Here is an 18500-nt window from a genome sequence, read left to right on the forward strand (position 1 = left end):
AGTTGGAAAATGCCAATCACTTCTCCTACCTAGGCAGTTATCTTTCCACAAGGGCCAACTTTGATGCCAAAATCCACCATCGCCTGAGCTCTGCGAGTACGACTTTCTCCCAATTGAAGTGCAGAGTGTTTGAGGACTGGGACATTTGCAGGGAAACCAAAATGTTTGTTTACAAAGCTATTGTACTGCCAACCCTACTATATACTTGTGAAACATAGACCACTTATAAACACCATCTCCATCTCCTCAAAAGATTTCATCAATGGTGTCTCCGAAAAAAATTACACATCACTTGGTAAGACAGGCAAACTAATATCAGCGTAGCAGAAGAAGCAAAGATCACCAGTGCTGAAACAATGATTCTTCAACATCAACATCAACTTGGTTGGACTGGTCATGTTGTGTGGATGCCTGATGATTGTCTTCCAAAGGAACTACTCTATTCCGAATTTAAAAATGGGCTGCGGGAAAGCGTAATGCTGGTGGTCAACAAAAGAGGTTTAAAGACTGTCTCAAGGCAAATCTTTTAAAAAATGTAGTATAAACACTGACAACTGGGAAACACTGGCCTTCGAGGGCTCCAGTTGGAGAACAGCCTTTGCCAAAGGTGTCATGGACTTTGAAGACACTAGAACTCAGGAGGCAAGGGAGAAACATGCTAAGAGGAAGGCACGCTTGACAAATCCTCACCTTGATCAACTCCCGACTGGAAACCAATGTCCTCACTGTCGAAGGACGTGTGAATCCAGAATTGGCCTCCACAGTCACTTACGGACTCATTGTTAAAACCGTGTTTATGGAAGACAATCTTACTCGTCCAAGAGTGATCACCAAAGATAAGAGAGAGAGATAGAATGTTTGCATGTTAGCTACTTTATTTATTTACTGCCACGATAATTCCGTCTCTGTGCGGAAAAGGCAACTCCTGGCTTCCCTGTGAGCTCCCTGATGCGACGGAAGTTTTGGCGGGAAGTCCCGAGGAGCCGAGCAAGAGGAAGCAGGCTCGGGCCTGGGCCTTCGAGAGCCAGCGCCGAGGGGAACTGGGCCGCACTGAAAGCTGCCCGGCTGGCAAGAGTGGCCGAAGAAGCCGCCGCTCCTTTACGCTATTTGCCTCTCTTCTTCATTGAGGGAGACGGAGGAGGGGGAAAAGAGGCCTTTGCCAGGACCAAAGATGGCGGCGGCCGCGAGAAGGGTAGGCCGGCTGGCCCCGCGGTTGCCCGCAACCAGCATGGCGGCGCCGGCTTCCTGCGTGCCCGTCTCGCCGCGCGGGCTCCGCCCCGCCCGCCGCCGCCTCAGCCTGAGCAGCAGCAGCAGCAAGAGGAGGAGGAGGAGCAGCAGCTCCGGCTCCTGCACGGCTGTGCCGCCGGTGAAGCTCCCAGGCGCGGAGGCTGGGCTGCGGGAATGAGGCGGTGGTAGGCCCGGGGGGAGAGGGCGCCATGTCGGGCCGGGCGAGTGGCGCTGCGGCGGTGGCGGCCCCGGTGCTGCCCGCCGCCGCTTCGCCGGTGGTGGTGGCGGCGGCGGCCAAGGAGAAGCGCTCCTTCAGCAAGCGGCTGCTCTTCCGGGGCCGGGTGGGCGGCGGCGGCGGGTCTGGCACTGGGGGCTCGGGCTCCTCCTCCTCCAGGTCGCTGGGCGGATTCATGAGCCGCGTGCTGAAGACGCTCTCGACGCTCTCCCACCTGGGCACCGAGCACGGGCCCGCCGCCACCACCGCCCGCCACGGACACCCCCCCGGCGGCAGCAGCCTGGGCCGCTGCTTCCAGCCCAGCCCGGAGCCCGAGCCGCCGCCTCCCCCGTCGCCGCCGCCGCCTCCGCAGCCTCCCGCCACCCAGGAGCTGATCTCGCCGCCGCCAGCGCCGCCGCCGCCGGGCTCCTCGGCGGGGTCGTTGCTGCTGCCGGCCGTGCCCGGCGTGGCGGGGCTGCGCAACCACGGCAACACGTGCTTCATGAACGCCATCCTGCAGTGCCTCAGCAACACTGAGCTCTTCGCCGAGTACCTCGCCCTCGAGCAGTACCGCGCTGCCAACGCCGCAGAAGCCGGGGACGGAGGCAGAGGCGCCGGCGGAGAGGAGGAGGAGGAAGAGGAGGGCGGCGGCGAGAGGGACGTGCCAGCCGTGGCCCCCGCCCGCCCGCCGGAGCCCGCCCCGGACAACTGCAAGGGCGAGGTGACGGAGCAGCTGTCGCACCTAGTGCGGGCCCTCTGGACGCTCGAGTATACGCCGCAGCACAGCCGGGAGTTCAAGGTGAGGGGCTCTCCTGCTCCTCTGCCGGCTCCTAGCAGCCACTCCGCAGGGGAAGCATCTAATCTGGCCAGGGTCCCCTGTTCAGAGGCACCAAGAGCAGCAGCAGCAGCAGGGCCAGCGCATCACCTGCAGCACCTAAAAATAACCATCAGATGCCCTGCTTGCTTGGAAGGCATGCCGCGCTGTGCCCTGGGTACTCTTGGCAAAGGTGTCATTCCCTTGGGTTAGACCTGACATTTAGACTGTAAGCTCTTTGGGGCAGGGAGGTGCGTTGGTTGTTCTTAGGATGCTCCCTCACTGGCATCCATAGCAGTGTTAATGATTTGTGGTGGCTTCCAGAGGTAGTGTATTCCAGCTTCACAGGTACAGGTGCTGGGATCTGGTGGTGGAAAAGTGATACCTTTGTTTAATTCCTAGTTCAAGTCATCCCTTTATGCAACTTAAATGCCTTTATCAATCAGTACTTGGCATAGATGATTTTTTTTCTTTCTACCTATAGGCTGGCTGATAGGAAACATCTGAGCAGATGCAGAGTGCCATTTGTGATAACTGTAGTTTTCCTTCTGTTCCAGGGGTGAGCTCTGAGGAGTCTTGACTCATATTAAGACTGGCAGTGAATGAAGAATAGCAGAAAACACCTGCTTGGAATCTCCTTCAGGTGTTATCTGCAATTCTTATTGAGTGAGATGAGAAAAACAGTTCCGTTTACATCATTTAAATATGTTACTTGTTGGATCAACTTCCATAGGAGGGTATAAAGTTTGGAGTTGCACAGAGAATTCTGTCAGACCAAACAGAGGAGGGGCTACTTCCTAGGATCATAAGAGTTGGACTCCCACCCGGTTTAGTTCAGGAATCTTCACCATTCCTGGCATGTGGGTGGCCATCCACTGCTTAAATGCCTCAAGTGTGGGAGAACCCACCAGCACTACCTGTGCTGCACCCCAATAGCCTTTGGTGTTGCAATATTTCTTTTAATGCTCAGTCAAAATTTGCTTCCTTGCAGTTTCTACCTATCAGTTCTAGTCCTGCTCTATGGAGCAACAAAGAATGAGTTTGCTCTATCTTCTTCATGGCAGAATGTTCAGGAATTTAGCACTGGTATGATTCTTAGTTAAACACGCGTGTTTCTGGTAGTTCATAGATAGTAGCCCTGATTCCCTCTCTGCATAGGAACGTTGGAAGCAGCCCAACGCTGAATTAGGTTATTGGTTCATCTCACTCAATATTGTCTACACTGACTGGCAGTGGCTCTTCTGGGTCTAAGGCAGGAGATCTTCTCAGCCCTACCTGGAGATGCTGGGGGTTGAACTGAAGAGGCCCTTCTGCATGCTAACCAGATGCTCTACCACCTAGCTACAACCTTTCCCCAGTGGCACAGCATCCTCTGTAGGCTTTGGTCTTGCTGTGTAGAGAGATGTGACTAGTGAGTTAGTTTATGCCCAAGATCCCCAAAAACTTGTGTGGAAAGATAAGTGTGGTGTGTGTATCAGAGAGAAAGAGGCATACCGTATTTTTCGCACCATAGGACGCACTTTTTCCCCTCCAAAAATGAAGGGGAAATGTGTGTGCGTCCTATGGTGCGAATGCAGGCTTTCGCTGAAGCCTGGAGAGTGAGAGGGGTCGGTGCGCACCGACCCCTCACGCTCTCCAGGCTTCGCACACCTCTCCGCAAGCAGCGGGAGCCCAGCGCTGGGCTCCCGCTGCTTGCGGAGACTTGCCAGCATGCCGAAGCCTGCCCGCGCTGAGCTCAGCGCGCCCAGGCTTCGCGGACCTTCACGGACCCAGCGGGAGTGCTCCCACGGCTTGCAGAGAGCTGCCTGTTTGGGGGCTGGGGTCGGGGGAAGCTCAAGCTTCCCCCGCCCCAGCCCCACGCCTGGGGGAAAAATAATTTTCCCACCTTTATTTCCCCCCCAAAAAACTGGGTGCGCCCTATGGTCCGGTGCGCCCTATGGTGCGAAAAATACGGTACATTGCTAGTCAGTACTCCTGGCTTATGAATAACACCTGAGCAATGATGCTTCACAGTTGACTCTGATCATATCAAGACCCTGCCTATGACTGTGATGCCAACTCTGCCTCATTTTAATATTGGGTGATGGAAAAACTGCAACTTCACACAGTTCTGTTGTCAATTGTTGTTGGTTTTTTTTGAGGCAAAGCTGGTGGCTGCCTTGGTAACTCAAATTGGAGACAAGTAATTGTATAGGAACAATTGATCTAGTCTTGTTTCCTATTTACCCTTTTGGTAGATGACAAGCAGTCCTAAGCATGCCTACTCAGAAGTAAACCTTATTTAATTCAATGTGGCTTACTCTTAGTCAAGTGGGGTTAGGAGTTTAGCCTTAGTTAGCAAAGTTCTGGGTTGGAAAATGGTTGGGCTTGGTCAACAGATTAGTCATTTATTTTCTCTTGATTTTTTTTTCAGGGTGGGGGGCTGCTCTTCCACTTTGTACCCTCTGGTCATGGATGAGGCTTCCTGGCTGCTCAACAAGGGCTGCTTAGAATGGACCTTGCTTCCAGGGTACTGTTTGTTTATGATTTGGTGCTTGGGACAATGAGGAGATTGTTCATTGCTTGTTTTTAATGATTGGATCAGGAGAATATGGAACACTTTTCAGCAGAGCTGCTTCTCTTTTAATCTCATGATGTTGGAAAACAAGTGGGGTGCCAGGTTTCAGGAGGCCACCCGCTGTTTACAAGAGCCAAGAGTCTACTGTTGTGTGCAAGAAAAGAGGGAGTCCGGGTTTGTCCCTAGCAAACTATAAAGTCAAATTGCCGTAAACAGTGGATCTAGTGCAGCTATACTGGTTCAAGCTCAACAAGGCGTGTTAAATGTTCTCAGTGGATTGCTGAGATTTTGAAAAGGGCGTAACTGTTTGTGTGATATTTGCCATTTTTTGGAGTGAATTGATTCAGTCTCGTTTCAGCAATTTTGATCACCAGTGGAAGAGACTTACTTAAATTATTATTCTAACATTTGTTCTAATTGTTTCAAAAACAACTTTGATCATGTTGTATTTCAGATTTTTCCTTAGAAAGTGTGTTTATTTGTTGTTGCCAGCATTAAAACTCACAGAAGCAGCGTTTTTGCACTTTCTAGGCACTAGTAGTCGAAATACTTGCACAGATCCCTTATGGGGGAGGAGAACAACTGTGAAATTAATAAAAGAGGAGGAAGCAGTGTTGGTTCATTGTGGGCAATGCCTTTATTAAGACCAGCCAAAATGTCATAAAATAGTGATCATGCTATTAAGGGATTAATTACTCTCTACTTCTCGGTACACATGCAAGGGTACTTGTCAATACCTTTTTACTTGAAGATTTATTTGAATAGGTTTGAACATTGAATATTTCCTCCACTTAGTGTGTGCCCTAGCTGCCTACCAGGCAGTTTATGGGTGCAGCCGTTGCAGCATGGAGATTGTAACATAGCTCACTCTGCCTACAGAATGGCTGCAGGTATCAGTCACTGGCCACTGGGATTATTTATGTTTCTTGCCAGGATGCTCTGGGACCTACTGTGTTAATGGGAAGGCTATTAAATAAACTGTGTTAAGGGCTCAAGCTGGCCAGTTCCTCCCCTCTTCGACCCTTTTCCCTTTAGCTGACACCATTGACATTCTGTGGCTCAGCTGTCCTCAGCTTTCCAGAGGTCATGGGAGCTCATTGCGCCCTGTTGCTTTATTCTTATAAAACTAATACAATGCAGTTATCCAACCATTTCTTTGTTTTTGTTTCCAAACTGATGGGCATGGAAATAACCATCCCGGTCAGATTTAAACAAAACCCACAGATTTCTATCCAAACTGTTCCTTCCTGAAGCTTTAGAATGGTCAAAACAAAAAAAATTCCTTCCAGTAGCACCTTAAAGACCAACTAAGTTAGTTCTTGGTATGAGCTTTCGTGTGCATGCACACTTCTTTAGAATGGTGCCATGTTTGACTTGGTGTTTTGAGCAGGAATGGTGACTGTTGTTAGGTTGCCTGGGGAAGAGATAGTTGCTGCTTAGAGCCTGGTGACAACTTAAAGGCTAACATTTTTATGGTAGCCTAAGCTGGTGAAGTGGGCTTTCTGCTTGGTCTTTAAGGAGCCACAAGAGTTTGGGATGTTGGCTGCAGCAGACCAGCATGGCTGCTACTCTGGAAACAGCTGTTTCCAGCTGAGGCTTCACCTTCATGTGATGCTTTACTTTCATAGGATCTTCCTGCTGAAGACGGGGAGCAATTTATTCTTGGAAACTGAACTGAAAGGCAGTTTCTAACCATAAAGGATGGATAAGTGGATGAATGAATAAATAGAGAGGAAAAAAGAGGAAACCGATCTTACTTTATCTCGGGGGAAATAATCTGTCTGGTTTTTCTCCAAAGAGCTGAAACATGGCAGTCATGCTACTAGCCAGGGTGGATAAAAATAATTTCAAAAAAAGTGATAAGGTTTTTTCCTTGATAAGCATTTCCCTTTTAAGATTACCCTAATGTAAAATCAAATGTAAATGTAATGTAGACTCAGCTTGTGACACTTAAGAAACTTCATCAAATCTGCTTGTAAAGAAAGAACTGGGAGATGATAGATACCCTTGTTGGTCATTGTGCAGCACAATTGTTCATGCACTTATTAAGGCTTGATTAAAGCTCAGCAGGAAAGCCAGCCTCAGCCTGTGGGCTAGTGCTAGCTGTCTTGGCACTGAAGTGACTCTTTGGTGATTTTCTGTAATTCTAGGTTTCCAGTTTTTGGAGGGGGACAGCAAAGGGAGTATTTCATTTGGAGCAGTTTTGTTACCATAGATTCTATGGTGTCTGCTTTATGTTTATTGTAGCAACTTTGAATATTTAGTGGAGCTTTTAAACTATTAAATACGCTTCACAAGGTCAGAAACTCAACTGGGCATTTGCTGTATCAGTGGTGATAGGTATTATGCAGGGTCCCCACTGGTTTGCTGAAGATGCATCACAGAAATAGTTACTTCGCTTGAACCAAATGCACAAGAAAAAGATGGATGAGAAGAGGTTCATGACACTGTGAACTTTAAAGCTCTCTAAGGTCTTTGTGGCTACAGAGTATTGGCACATTGAGGCCTGTTATGTGCTCCAGTCAGTGGCTGGATGCTCGACCACTGCTTCCTTCTCTTTTTGAGGAAGCTGGTTGCCTGTAGTGGTGGAATTTTGCCACTTCCACCTTGAGCAGTTGGTTGTGGTGTGCTTTCCTTCCCAGGAGACAGCAGCCGTAGTGCTAGTTGGGAGGCACATTATTTCCACACTTCCTTGCCTGCCGGCCTCCTCACTCATGCTGCTGCCCCCCTCCTGCTACTGTTCCCCACCAGGAGGAGGAGGAGATGGCGGCAGTGATTACATGGTGAGCCTGGCGGGCTTTAGCACATACCAACATTATATTTCTTCACATGTTACACACCTGCAAGTACATCAGGAAACAGAGCTAGAAGCATGGTTTTAGTACTGGGCCTTGTTACCATAGACCTGTGTGTCTCCTACATGTCCTTTTCATTTTGTGCTGTTCCTCTTGAGAGAAGGAGGGAGGAGAGGATGTGCTGTCCTCCTTTCAAAGGAGTGGAAGCCCCTTTTAAACTGTTCAGGAGAATGCTGCCAAAGAATGGCTTCTCTTTCCATTTCCAGGGTGCCTCTACCCAGTATGGAAAGCTGGATAGTTTATTCTGTTAGGAGGGTAGCTTCTGTATGTCGTATGCTGGAGCAAAATGAGAGTCTTGTAGTAATGTAAAGTCTATCTAATTTATTATGTCATGGACTGGAAAGCCTCTGCCATATTAAATTTGTTAGTCTTTCAGGTGCTATTAAGGCTCTGTTGTTGAGCTGGTTTCCTTCTCAGTGTGGCAGGAGCAGGGAAGGAGCGAAGTGCCTGCGGTTGAATAACCATGCACCAGCAACCGCTTGCTCACACTAATCCATAGCTTGTTTTAAATATGGTTTAATGTGATGTGCTAACTAGAACACTATGTAGAAAGTAGACTTGGGAATACGGCTCATTATTTAATTGAATGTTATCATTTTGTAATGAATGGAGTCCCTGAATGAACAATGCAAAACTTAAGTATATGGTCCTGGAAAATGCTTACAGTAATTCTTATTACTGTTACTTCCTTTTCCCATCTACCGTAAATGGCTATCAGGTGTGTGGAATGTCAGGCCCTCCAGATGTTGCTGAACTACAGCTACCATCATCGCATGCCATTGTCCATGCTTGTTGGAGCTGATGGCAACACCTGGAGGGTCAAAGGTTCCCCACGCATAATATAGAATTGTTACTCTGGTTCTTCTCCTCTGGCTTTGTTGAAGTTGGCCAAGCCAAGAGGGTGCACTTGGTTTTTCTGTAGCCAGGTAGCTTTGCAAGGTTGTCAGGAGTAAAATGGACTTCCCTCTCATAAGTGAGTAGGGCTGTTGAATGAATAAGAATTTTGTTTCCTGTATTGTCATTGTCAAAGTCTGTTTCAAAAGGCTCCTTTTTGCAAGACAAGATTGCTTTAACCTCCCTGTCTTTGTCAGCTATTTCAGTCATTTGTATTCTGCCTACCTAAACATTTTCTTGGTCTTTTCAGTTGGATACAGAGAAGACTCCAATTCCTGCCCTGAATTTGTCGGTAGCAGCTAAATATGTGCCTCTTTGTATGCCAGAATGAGGGAGATTCCTGTAGCTCTGTGTAATAAGCACATCGGTTTCCTCTTGAATGGTCTTCCTCCATAGGCTGCAGGTGGCTTATGTTTTAAAAGTTCTACATTCAGATTTCCCACCACCCACCCCCAGTGCAAGTTCTATCATTCTATCTGTGAAACGGAATCAAATAAAGAAATAAACCCCATCACCTGTTTTTAGACCCTTTGAAGTTGAACCCCTTTCTAAAAATGCCCTTCATGATCTTGTTTAATAGAGAGTTCAGAAATGTTTGATCCCTGCGTCTAGCTGCATGGGGATCTGCGGATCTGTGGATTGGAGCAAACAGATACCAAAGACCCTAACAGCCACTGCAAGTTAAGTGCTTGACAAGAAGTGGTCCTCCTGGATGTGGGTCACAGAATGCAGAATGAGGACCTTGTGGATTTTAAACCACACATCCATAAGAACTCTTGTGTTCTTATGTATTTTAATTACTGTTTTTCACTGGATTTTTTAATTGCTTCTATTTTGTAACATTGTTTTTAAATGTTGCAAGCGGCCTTGAATCCCAAATATGAAACTTAAAGGGCTCATTATCATAAATAAACCCCGATCATCATTTTTTGTCTCCTTGAGTGCTGAGAGAGGAGGTGAGTCTGATTCTGATTTGGGTCATACTTTGTTTTATGTACACTTTTGATTGCTTTCATAGGATTAACTGTATACATTGTTTGTCCAGGGATGTTACTGTGCTTAACAGTTGGCAAATTCTGTGATTGATGGGATTGTTTTTGCTTACCAACAGGTTAGCAAACTATTGTTTAGATGTTTCAGTAAACATACTGGTTAATGCAGAGATTGGGAACTGCAGGCGAAGCAAGTAATTTATTGTTTTAAAGTACCTTTGTAAAAAAATAGAAAGCAACTTTCTCTAATAGTTTCCTGTCTTTAACAGTCTGTAAACAATGCACAGGGTAAGAGTTCCTGGATTAATAGTGGAAAACTACAGTTCCACCCTGGGGCTCAGAGGTTCTCAGTAAACTCCTGCAAATATTCTATGGTAGGATGTAAAGTTTATCTTGCAATCTTTAGGCAGGTAGCAGTGGAAGTGTGTAGCTTGTCAGGGCTGACCCCAAAAATTCTGCTTCCCAAGGGGAACTGGCCATGCCTGCCCCCCACCTGAGAGTAGCAGGCCTGCACCTACCAGCCTACTCTGCCTAATGGTAGGGCTGGTCTTGGGGCTTGTAGCAGAATGATACAAGACTGACAGTGCCATCCTGTGCTTCATGTGGGATCCTGCAGTGGTTTCACAGTTTGAGGCTCTCCTTGTTGTTCTTGCCTGTCGTTCTTCCCTTTGCTGTTTGGGCACCTTTGTTGTGCTGCTGCCAGTGTACCTCATCCTGCTTTCCCAGGCTAGAACAGGGAGGCAGAGGGGTTTCCTGTTTTGCCATCACGTGATCAAGGAGCTTGGGTATCTTGGCGAAGCATCAGCCGAGGATGCCCCCTCTGGGTCAGTGGTGTGCTGCTGGTTTTACATGGCATGCTCTCCGGGTATTCTGAGAACACAGCAGCCTCCCTGCACTCTGCCTCAGAGTTGGAGAGGGAAAGGGACTGCCACAGAGTTGCCAGTGCTGTTGCTTCCCATCTCTGCAACTCTTGTGTTCTTATGTATTTTAATTACTGTTTTTCACTGGATTTTTTAATTGCTTCTATTTTGTAACATTGTTTTTAAACGTTGCAAGCGGCCTTGAATCCCAAAGTGGGAGAAAATGCGGGATATAAATAATAATGCAGTAACATCAAAGCTGAGAAGGAGGCTCAGCTTGTGACAGCAGCTCCCTTGCCTGAGTGAATGTGGTAGACAGAGGTGTAGGTGCTTGAGATCCTGACAGTCTCCTTGAGGAGGCACAAGCATTTGGGACTTTATGCTAGATTAGCTTGGAAATGGGCAGGATTTGAGGGTCGTCATGGGGAGGGTCAGGACTTAGTCAGGATCCTAAACTGCCTCAGATGTTGTCTCTGCCCTGCCAGTGAGTGAATATGAGGCTGGCAAAAGAGGTGGCATAAGCTGAAGTATTTCCTCTGTGGAGAGACGGGAAATGCTGACTCCTGACCACCCACACCTAGTTGCTGCTCCGCTGAGCAGTTTGCGGGGGGGGGGGGACTGCTGCTCTGACTTAGATGGGGCTGGTTTAGTTAAGTTGTGCCTGTAGATCTTTCCCTCCTTCTTGGGTTGGATATGTTGAGAGTTAAAATGCTTTTTATGCTTTCACACAGTACACAGCATTTATGGTTTTTAAGGCAGTGCAAAAACAGAGAGGAACTGGTGCTATTTTAATAGATACGGCAAATGTACAACTTCAGGGATGTGCAATAAACATGAAACTACTTGTGGTAGCGGTGGATTCTAGATTCATGTTTGCTTAGACTCCCTAAAAACTTGATATTGATATCTAGGGTATTTCACTATTTCCTGCTTTCCATGCAATTTATACAAAATCTCTTGGATTGCTTTAGTTAACTCTAGTGGTTATTCTTTCTGCTTAAAGCTAAATAAAAAACACAAACCCATAACTACCTGAGATACATTGTGTGGAGCAAGAGTTATGTGCAGAATGCAAGCTAACTTCATCCGGCGACCTTGCTGACAAAGCAGAAAGGGGGGGAAGTGTACAAGGGTCTGAAGGGGTCTTGATCATGTTACATGTTTAGGAATGGGGCCTAGTCCTGCTCTCCTTTGCTCATTCCCACTTTTTGGCAGACACTGCTTATTCCCGAGTTCCAATTAATTGCCAAGGAGCCAGTGTGATTTCCATCAACATTTGCATCTCTTGACTACACAGCCTTTCCTGCTTGTTGGGGTAGACAGAGGCAGTTTTTCTGATGGGTTCTTAAGGTTAAACTGCCTGTGTGAATGCACCCCGTTGTGATTTCCTTCTTCTCCTTTGAGTGTTACCAGATCTGTTCCTTGCAGCTGGCCTCTTCTGACTGCTCAGCATTTTTCTGCATGAGCAGTGCTACCTTCCCCCTCTTGTTTGTGGCTGTGTGGCAGCCGCACAAGGCTTTTTTTCTGCCCATCAGTCCTCTTTCCTCACTGAGAAATGTGGGATGGTGACAAGCACTTACTGTGTATTCAGGAGGGGAAGCTCTGTGGTGCCTTTTGCCGTCTCCTTCCAGCTTGAGCTGCTGCCTGCCCCTGTGGCTAAGCAGCGGGTGCCACAATTGGGCCGGGTGGGATTTTTTCAGAGCTGCCTGAGGATTTTCCAGCAAAATAACAAGAAGGGGGATATCTAGGTTGCCTGGTGGTTCTGAAAATCCCTCTGCACCCGCCGCCTTAAATCTCCTCGGCTGACCTACATTATGGCTTGCTATTCTACCTGCTTGAGTGAGCCCATGGCTATACTATTATGCCTGATTTCATGCTTACAAAAGCCATCTGTCTGTCCTTCAGCAGAGGTCCCTAGGGTGGGAGCCGTTTTCACCCGGGGTGTGGTGGTGCTTTACATGGGAGATGGCTTCTTTTTAATAATCTTTTATATTTATATCATAGTGGTTCCTCTTGTTTTGCAGTTGTAAGCCTCCTGGGGTGTTGAGCCAGACTAAAATTCAGGATGGATTCTTGCCAGGGAAGCCATAAACTCAATCAATACAGTGACAAAATCTTCAAATTCCATTTTGTCTGTGTACTTAAGTAATGCCGGTCACTGTGTCCGTGCTCCAGGATGGGGGTGGTGCAGGGAGGAGTCTCCCAGTATCAATTCCTTGTGAGTGTGGCATTGGAGCAGGGTTCAAAGCTGATTGCCCTGCGTTAGTTACTCCCATGGAAAGATAGCTCAGCTGGTTGGGGTGTGGTGCTGATAACACCAAGGTTGCGGGTTCAATCTCCTCTCCTCATTGTCATCTGAGCACAAGAGTTTCTGGATTATCATTTCGCTGAATGCATACTGTGCTGAATGTTGAGTGGTTGGCAAAACAGCATCCACTACAGCCTTCTTTTGCAGTCTAATTTGTAGCTGAAACAAGATTTGGTGTAGGCCTTCCACCCAAGGCTGTTTTACTTTGATGTTGAACCAGCAGGAGGTAGTACATGCAATCAATGTATTCCACTATCAGTCTTAAGTACGTAGTTGGGAGCTTTGCCTTTAGTGGCTTACTGGACCAGTTTCAAGAAGGACCAGATCCATGGGAAGTTTTCCTGTCCTTATGGTCTGTGTGATCCAGTACTTGAACGCTTGATCAGTAGACAGGCCCATTATGACACTGTCAGTCAATGAAGAGGTTCTCCAGTTGTGAGTTTGGTTAATGAAGAATCAATGTCAAGTTCTGTAGCAGTGTCTTAACATCTTGTCAATGTTACCTGTCCACTTGCTGTTAGAAAAGGTATTTCCATTTAGTGCTGGATCAACTGTCACGGGGTAACTTGTTGGTGTGGAGGGCACAAACCAACCCGATCAGCTTACAACCAAGCTTGATCTCTACCCAGTGCATGGTACTACCCTCTGAGCCAGTTTTAAGATTTGTAGAATCACCTTCAGTGGCCTTCAGGCTCTTATCAATGCTGCTCTTCTTAATGAAATCTACAAAATTATTAGCAAAAACTCCATCCTTCTCCCAGTGTGAAGTGGTAGAGATATCTTCCACCTGGCTCACTGCACACATATTAATTCTGTTCTGAGATGATGCTTGGGAACCGCTGATCTGAATTGTCTGCTTTGAGTGTAACTTTAGTTGTATCTTCCTGGCTGTCATAGAAGATGCTGTCAATTTCATCCTTCTGACAAAGGTAATCAGATTCCTGATCCAGGGATTTCATAACTTTTTCTTGGCCCTCTTGACTTTACTGTGATCAAGTCTCTTGTCTTCAGTGATCAAGCCAGCATCCAGAAAGGTGGCAGTGGTGAGGGCAGCTGTGGCACAAAGGCCAACACCCTATACGATGTTCTGCATAGCAACATTATGTATTTCCAATGTGTTGTACTCTGACTTTTTATTTGAAGTGGAAGTCGTACTTGTTTTTCTTAATGTCAACTCATAACTTCCACCATTTCCATCTTGGGCATCTTCATTTTCACTAGCAGAGAAAATTATTTCATGTCATGGTATTCAAGCATCCTACTTACTTCACTGCTTATATTCAGCAAGTCTTCTCTCATCTTCTTGCCGCTTCTGCTTTGTGACTTGTCTGTTATGTTCAGGTAGATCTGGCAAGACAGTCTGATGTGGCCCAATCAAACCAATATTCTCTCTCTGACCTTTAATGAAAGCAAGTTCCTTCCCAGGGATCTTCATCTCCATAGGGCATGTACAGTTAACGTGAGCTTCTTTTTTGCAACCAGCATCTGTAGGGCAGTCAAATTCAGAGCAAAGAAAAATCTTACACTTGCAATTGAGGATATCAAAAAGCTTGTCAAATGTTGACGTTTCGATTTTTATGCAATTTCACGTACTGTACATTTTTTTTCACACTTATAAGACAACTCTAAAATTATTGGAAATTCATTAAAAAGTCAATGTTGTATGTGCTGTAGTTGTTTACTACGCAAAACTAAATTATATTAATTTAACCAAAATAGCTTTTGAATTCCCAGGTGATATTATAACTTTTTAGCACCCCTCATTTTTGGAATGTGAAAGATGAAAAAATAAACATGCTCTACTAGTCTAGTATCCCTTTCTCACAGTGGCAGACCAGATGCCTCAATGGTAAACCCTCAAACAAGATCTGAGCACAAGAGACCTCTCCCCTCTTGTTTCCAGAAAGTGGTGCCTTGGTTGTCAAACATAATCCGTTCCAGGAGTCTGTTTGACTCCTGGAACCATTCAAAAACCAAGGCGTGGCTTCTGATTTGCTGCAGGAGCTTCCTGCACTCAGTCGTCAGCTGCGGAAGTTGCATTGGATGTTTGGCTTCCGAAAAATGTTTGCAAACCGGAACACTCACTTTTGGGTTTGTGGCATTCGAGAGGCAAAATGTACAAGTATAAAGGCATTCGAGAACCAAGGTACAACTGTATTTAAAAGCATGGCTGCCTCCAGCTGTGGGGGGAGAGCATAGACATTGTGGCTAGTATCCCTTGGTAGCTTTATCCTCCTCCATGAATTTATCTCACCCTCTTAAAGTAATCGAATTTGGACATCATCACTGCCTCTTGTGGGAGTGACTTCCATAGTTTAACTATGTGTTGCATGAAGAAATTGTTTATTTTGTAGCCAAGGTTCCTCACACCTGCTTTAGGGGAAGTGTTTCCCCATCTAGAACTGCCTAAACACAGTCTTCCTGAGCAGACAAAGCACCCACCAATAGTGCCTCCATCTTGTCCAGATTGAATTTCAGCTTATTGGCCTTTGCCCAGCTTCTCACTGATGTCAGACACCAGTTCAGCGTTTCCACTGCTTTACCTGACTTAGATGAAAATGAGAAGTAGAGTTTGGTGTCATCTGTGTATTGATGAAACCCTTCTTTGCAGTCCCTGGATGACCCCACAGTTTCATGTAAACATGGAATAAGATTGGGCTGGGATGTGTGTGTAGAAGCAAGACAGAGCCCTTTCAGGACCTCTTAGTGCAAATGTCATGGGGCTCAAGAACAATCACCGGGCATCTTATTCTGATGTGGAGACCCACCCAGAAGAGTACAATGGTCAAAACCTTATGAGAGATCCAGAAGGACTAACAGGGTTACTCACCTTCTGTCCTCTTCCATCAGTGTGACAGGCAGTTTGAGAACCAAAAGCAGGCCTGAAACTGGATTTAAATGAGTCTAGGTTGGGCCCTTAATCTCTGCAGGGATAGAGGAACAATTTGTGTGGTTGCCAAAAGAGGCTGATCAAACTGCTTCGTTTCCATAGGGCTCCTGGGCTTTCCTTGGCAGGTGATCCTCTTGACGTCCTAGTTGACCTGTGGAATGGGGGGGGGGGAGGGGGATGACTCAGACAGTGGACACAGTTGTCCCTGAACATCCTCCCCTGCTTTTTACAGCCAAATAAGCTTAATTGTCCCAATAAAAGAAGGAAACAAGAGAGACAACTGCTGGAGCAATGTTGGAGGAAGACTTCCATCTACACGAGCCCAGGAGCAGCTCTCCCCTCCTCGTGTGATTGCCAGCAGCTGGTTTTCAGAGGTACATTACCTCTGACAGTGGAGGTAGAATGTAGCCATTGTGGCTAGTAGCCAGTGAACTACAGTCTGCGTACTCTTTGTGCTTTGCCTTTCCTCTGCAAAGAGGTCACTCCTGGGATCAAGTCATGGCTGCTTCTTGAGGCCAGGCACCAGCGTGGTGTAGTGGTTAAGAGCGGTAGTCTCCTAATCTGGGGAACCGGGTTCGATTCCCCGCTCCTCCACATGCAGCTGCTGGGTGACCTTGGGCCAGTCCCACTTCTCTGAAGTCTCTCAGCCCCACTCACCTCACAGAGTGTTTGTTGTGGGGGAGGAAGGGAAAGGAGAATGTTAGCCGCTTTGAGACTCCTTAGGGTAGTGATAAAGCGGGATATCAAATCCAAACTCTTCTTCTTCTTCTTCTTCTTCTTCTTTAGATAAACTTACGTTTTCAGCACAGTGGGTTAGGCAGCACAGCTCCAGGAACTTGTTATAAGTGTTGGGAAGCAAGCGTTGTGTTGGTATTAGCAAGCTTTGCTGTGAGAGTGTCGCTGCACACTGGTATCTCCAAAAGCAAATGGAACAACTCAGAGATTGCCAAAGAATAGGAGGCCAACAGAAATCGATGCGTTTCAGCAACTGTGGCTGGATGTTGCTGTGCCAAACTGGCCTAAAAGCTTTTGCTAATGAGAGCTGTGATCTCTGAGGGGATCTCTGAGCTCTAGCTGATGTCACCTATCCTGGCCACATGGTAGTTTGGCAGCCAAAGCATAGCAGTTAGTCTCCCACTTGTGCACAGTTGATACTTGACTAAAATATGGTCACTGGCTTGTTTCTGGAACTGGAATAGATAACAGCACAAAAATGTGGAACAACCCTTTTAAAAACACACAAATTGAATTGTATGCTCTCAGCAAAGTTGCAAGCAAAGTCTAAATTTAGCCTTCAACAGCCATCCTCTGCTTTTTCGTAATTCACACCTGCAGATGACTTTTCATTATGTTGGTGCTTAGTGCTAGAGAGGCAATGGCAAATTCTTTCCCCCTTTGGAGCTGACTGTCACACTTGGGAGGTGCCTGGTTTGTGGTTGAGTGGCAGGAGGCATTGGGAGATCAGTGATCCCAGTGGCCAAGCTCCTCTTGTTTTCCTGGCCTCCAGCTACATTCTCCTTTCCCCTGTTGCCTGGTGACTTTCTTTCTTTCTCTCTTTAGATAGTCAGGCTTGAGCAGCCACCTCGCCATGGGCACCTGGGATGTCAGCAGTATCATCCCATTAGATGCTGTGTGCTACAGCATGAGCAAAGCAGAGAAATTGCTTGCTGAATATCGGCTTCCTTTTTTTTTGATAGCAAGCTTCTAGGGCTCATGGTGGCAGAAGAAAGCTTAGAAAGTACAACTTAGTTGTATCTGACTTATTGCTTACAAGACAGGTAAAGCTGACCCCTGGGGGAAAAAGGTTATGTTTTGAGGCTGATGCTCCTTACTGCTGTGGAAAGGGTCAATCTTTGGGTGACTCCAGATGGTTAGTACGGTATTTTTTTTTGGGGGGGGCAATGTTAGGAAATTTAGGTTTGTGCAACTGAAGTGGTTTTAAGCGCAGCAGATTAACTTTTTTTTTAAAAAAGGATGACAGCCGTGGACTTTTTGCAGTAAAATGCATTGTAAAGTGCAGGAGGAATGAAGAAAGACGTATATGCATCCCACAAGGAAAAGGAGGATAAATTCAGGATGAGTTCTCATTGTGGACTAACTGCAAACAAGGAGGAATCAATGCTCAGATTAGATATAATCCACGGTATTCTCCATGCAAATCTTCTGCAAGCAAATCAGGATGAATGTCCAATAAATAGGTTATCTGGAGGTGTCCCTTTTACTCTTCCTCTGTGCTCCGCTTTGGAAGGCTTCAAAGCCTTTCCCCCCCACTCCATTCCTTCTACCCTTTGCAACCTCCAGATCCTTCTTGCAGTGTCATCCAGGAGGGGGCATTCCTATGACTTTGCTGGGCCATGTGCAAGGCATGCAGCCTGCAATAAACTGGGACATCTCTTTAGCTGTTTTGGGAAGCCTTGGAGTGATGTTGAGAATAATGGCTACCAAGGGGCTCCAAATGTCCATTAAGAGGATATTATCTGTCTTGGGGCTAAGCCCTCAACTGATTGGGGGGGGAGTGGGGCAGCAGGCAGCTTCTATTACAGATGTTCTGCTTGCTTGACCAGATTGTAGTGTCTGATTTGCATTGGCTGTGATGTAGGAAGATTAATTTTAATAATGTGATACAAAAGCATCGTCAGCCTATGTGGGGGTTGTAGTTGTGAGTTGTGGGCAGGGAGGCTTGTTTTTTTTTTTTTTAAGGATTACAGGTCCCACCACCCATTGAGTTTAGTCCACTGGAAGGAATTATCTTGAGCTGGATGATCCAGGACTGTAATACTTTTCCTTTGTCTCCTGTCTTGTTTTCCAGCAGCTGATTGGTTGTGCCTCGGTGTTTGTATTGCATTCAGTCTTGTGAACAGGATCATATCGCTGCTTAAGTGTGAATTC

General features: G+C 46.6%; 1 protein-coding gene across 1 annotated transcript in view; it reads left to right on the plus strand.

Moving 5' to 3' along the window:
• The first annotated feature begins 1325 nt into the window (after positions 1 to 1325).
• The window catches only part of USP31 (ubiquitin specific peptidase 31), a 37925-nt gene continuing 20750 nt past the window's right edge, over positions 1326 to 18500 (plus strand). The window contains exon 1 of the mRNA XM_081888249.1: positions 1326 to 2240. Coding sequence (XP_081744375.1) covers positions 1437 to 2240 — 804 coding nt within the window. The 5' untranslated portion in view covers positions 1326 to 1436. The remainder of the gene's footprint in view (positions 2241 to 18500) is intronic.

The sequence above is a fragment of the Podarcis melisellensis genome, assembly GCF_964234715.1.
Source record: "Podarcis melisellensis genome assembly, chromosome: 14".
Taxonomy (NCBI): Eukaryota; Metazoa; Chordata; class Lepidosauria; order Squamata; family Lacertidae; genus Podarcis; species Podarcis melisellensis.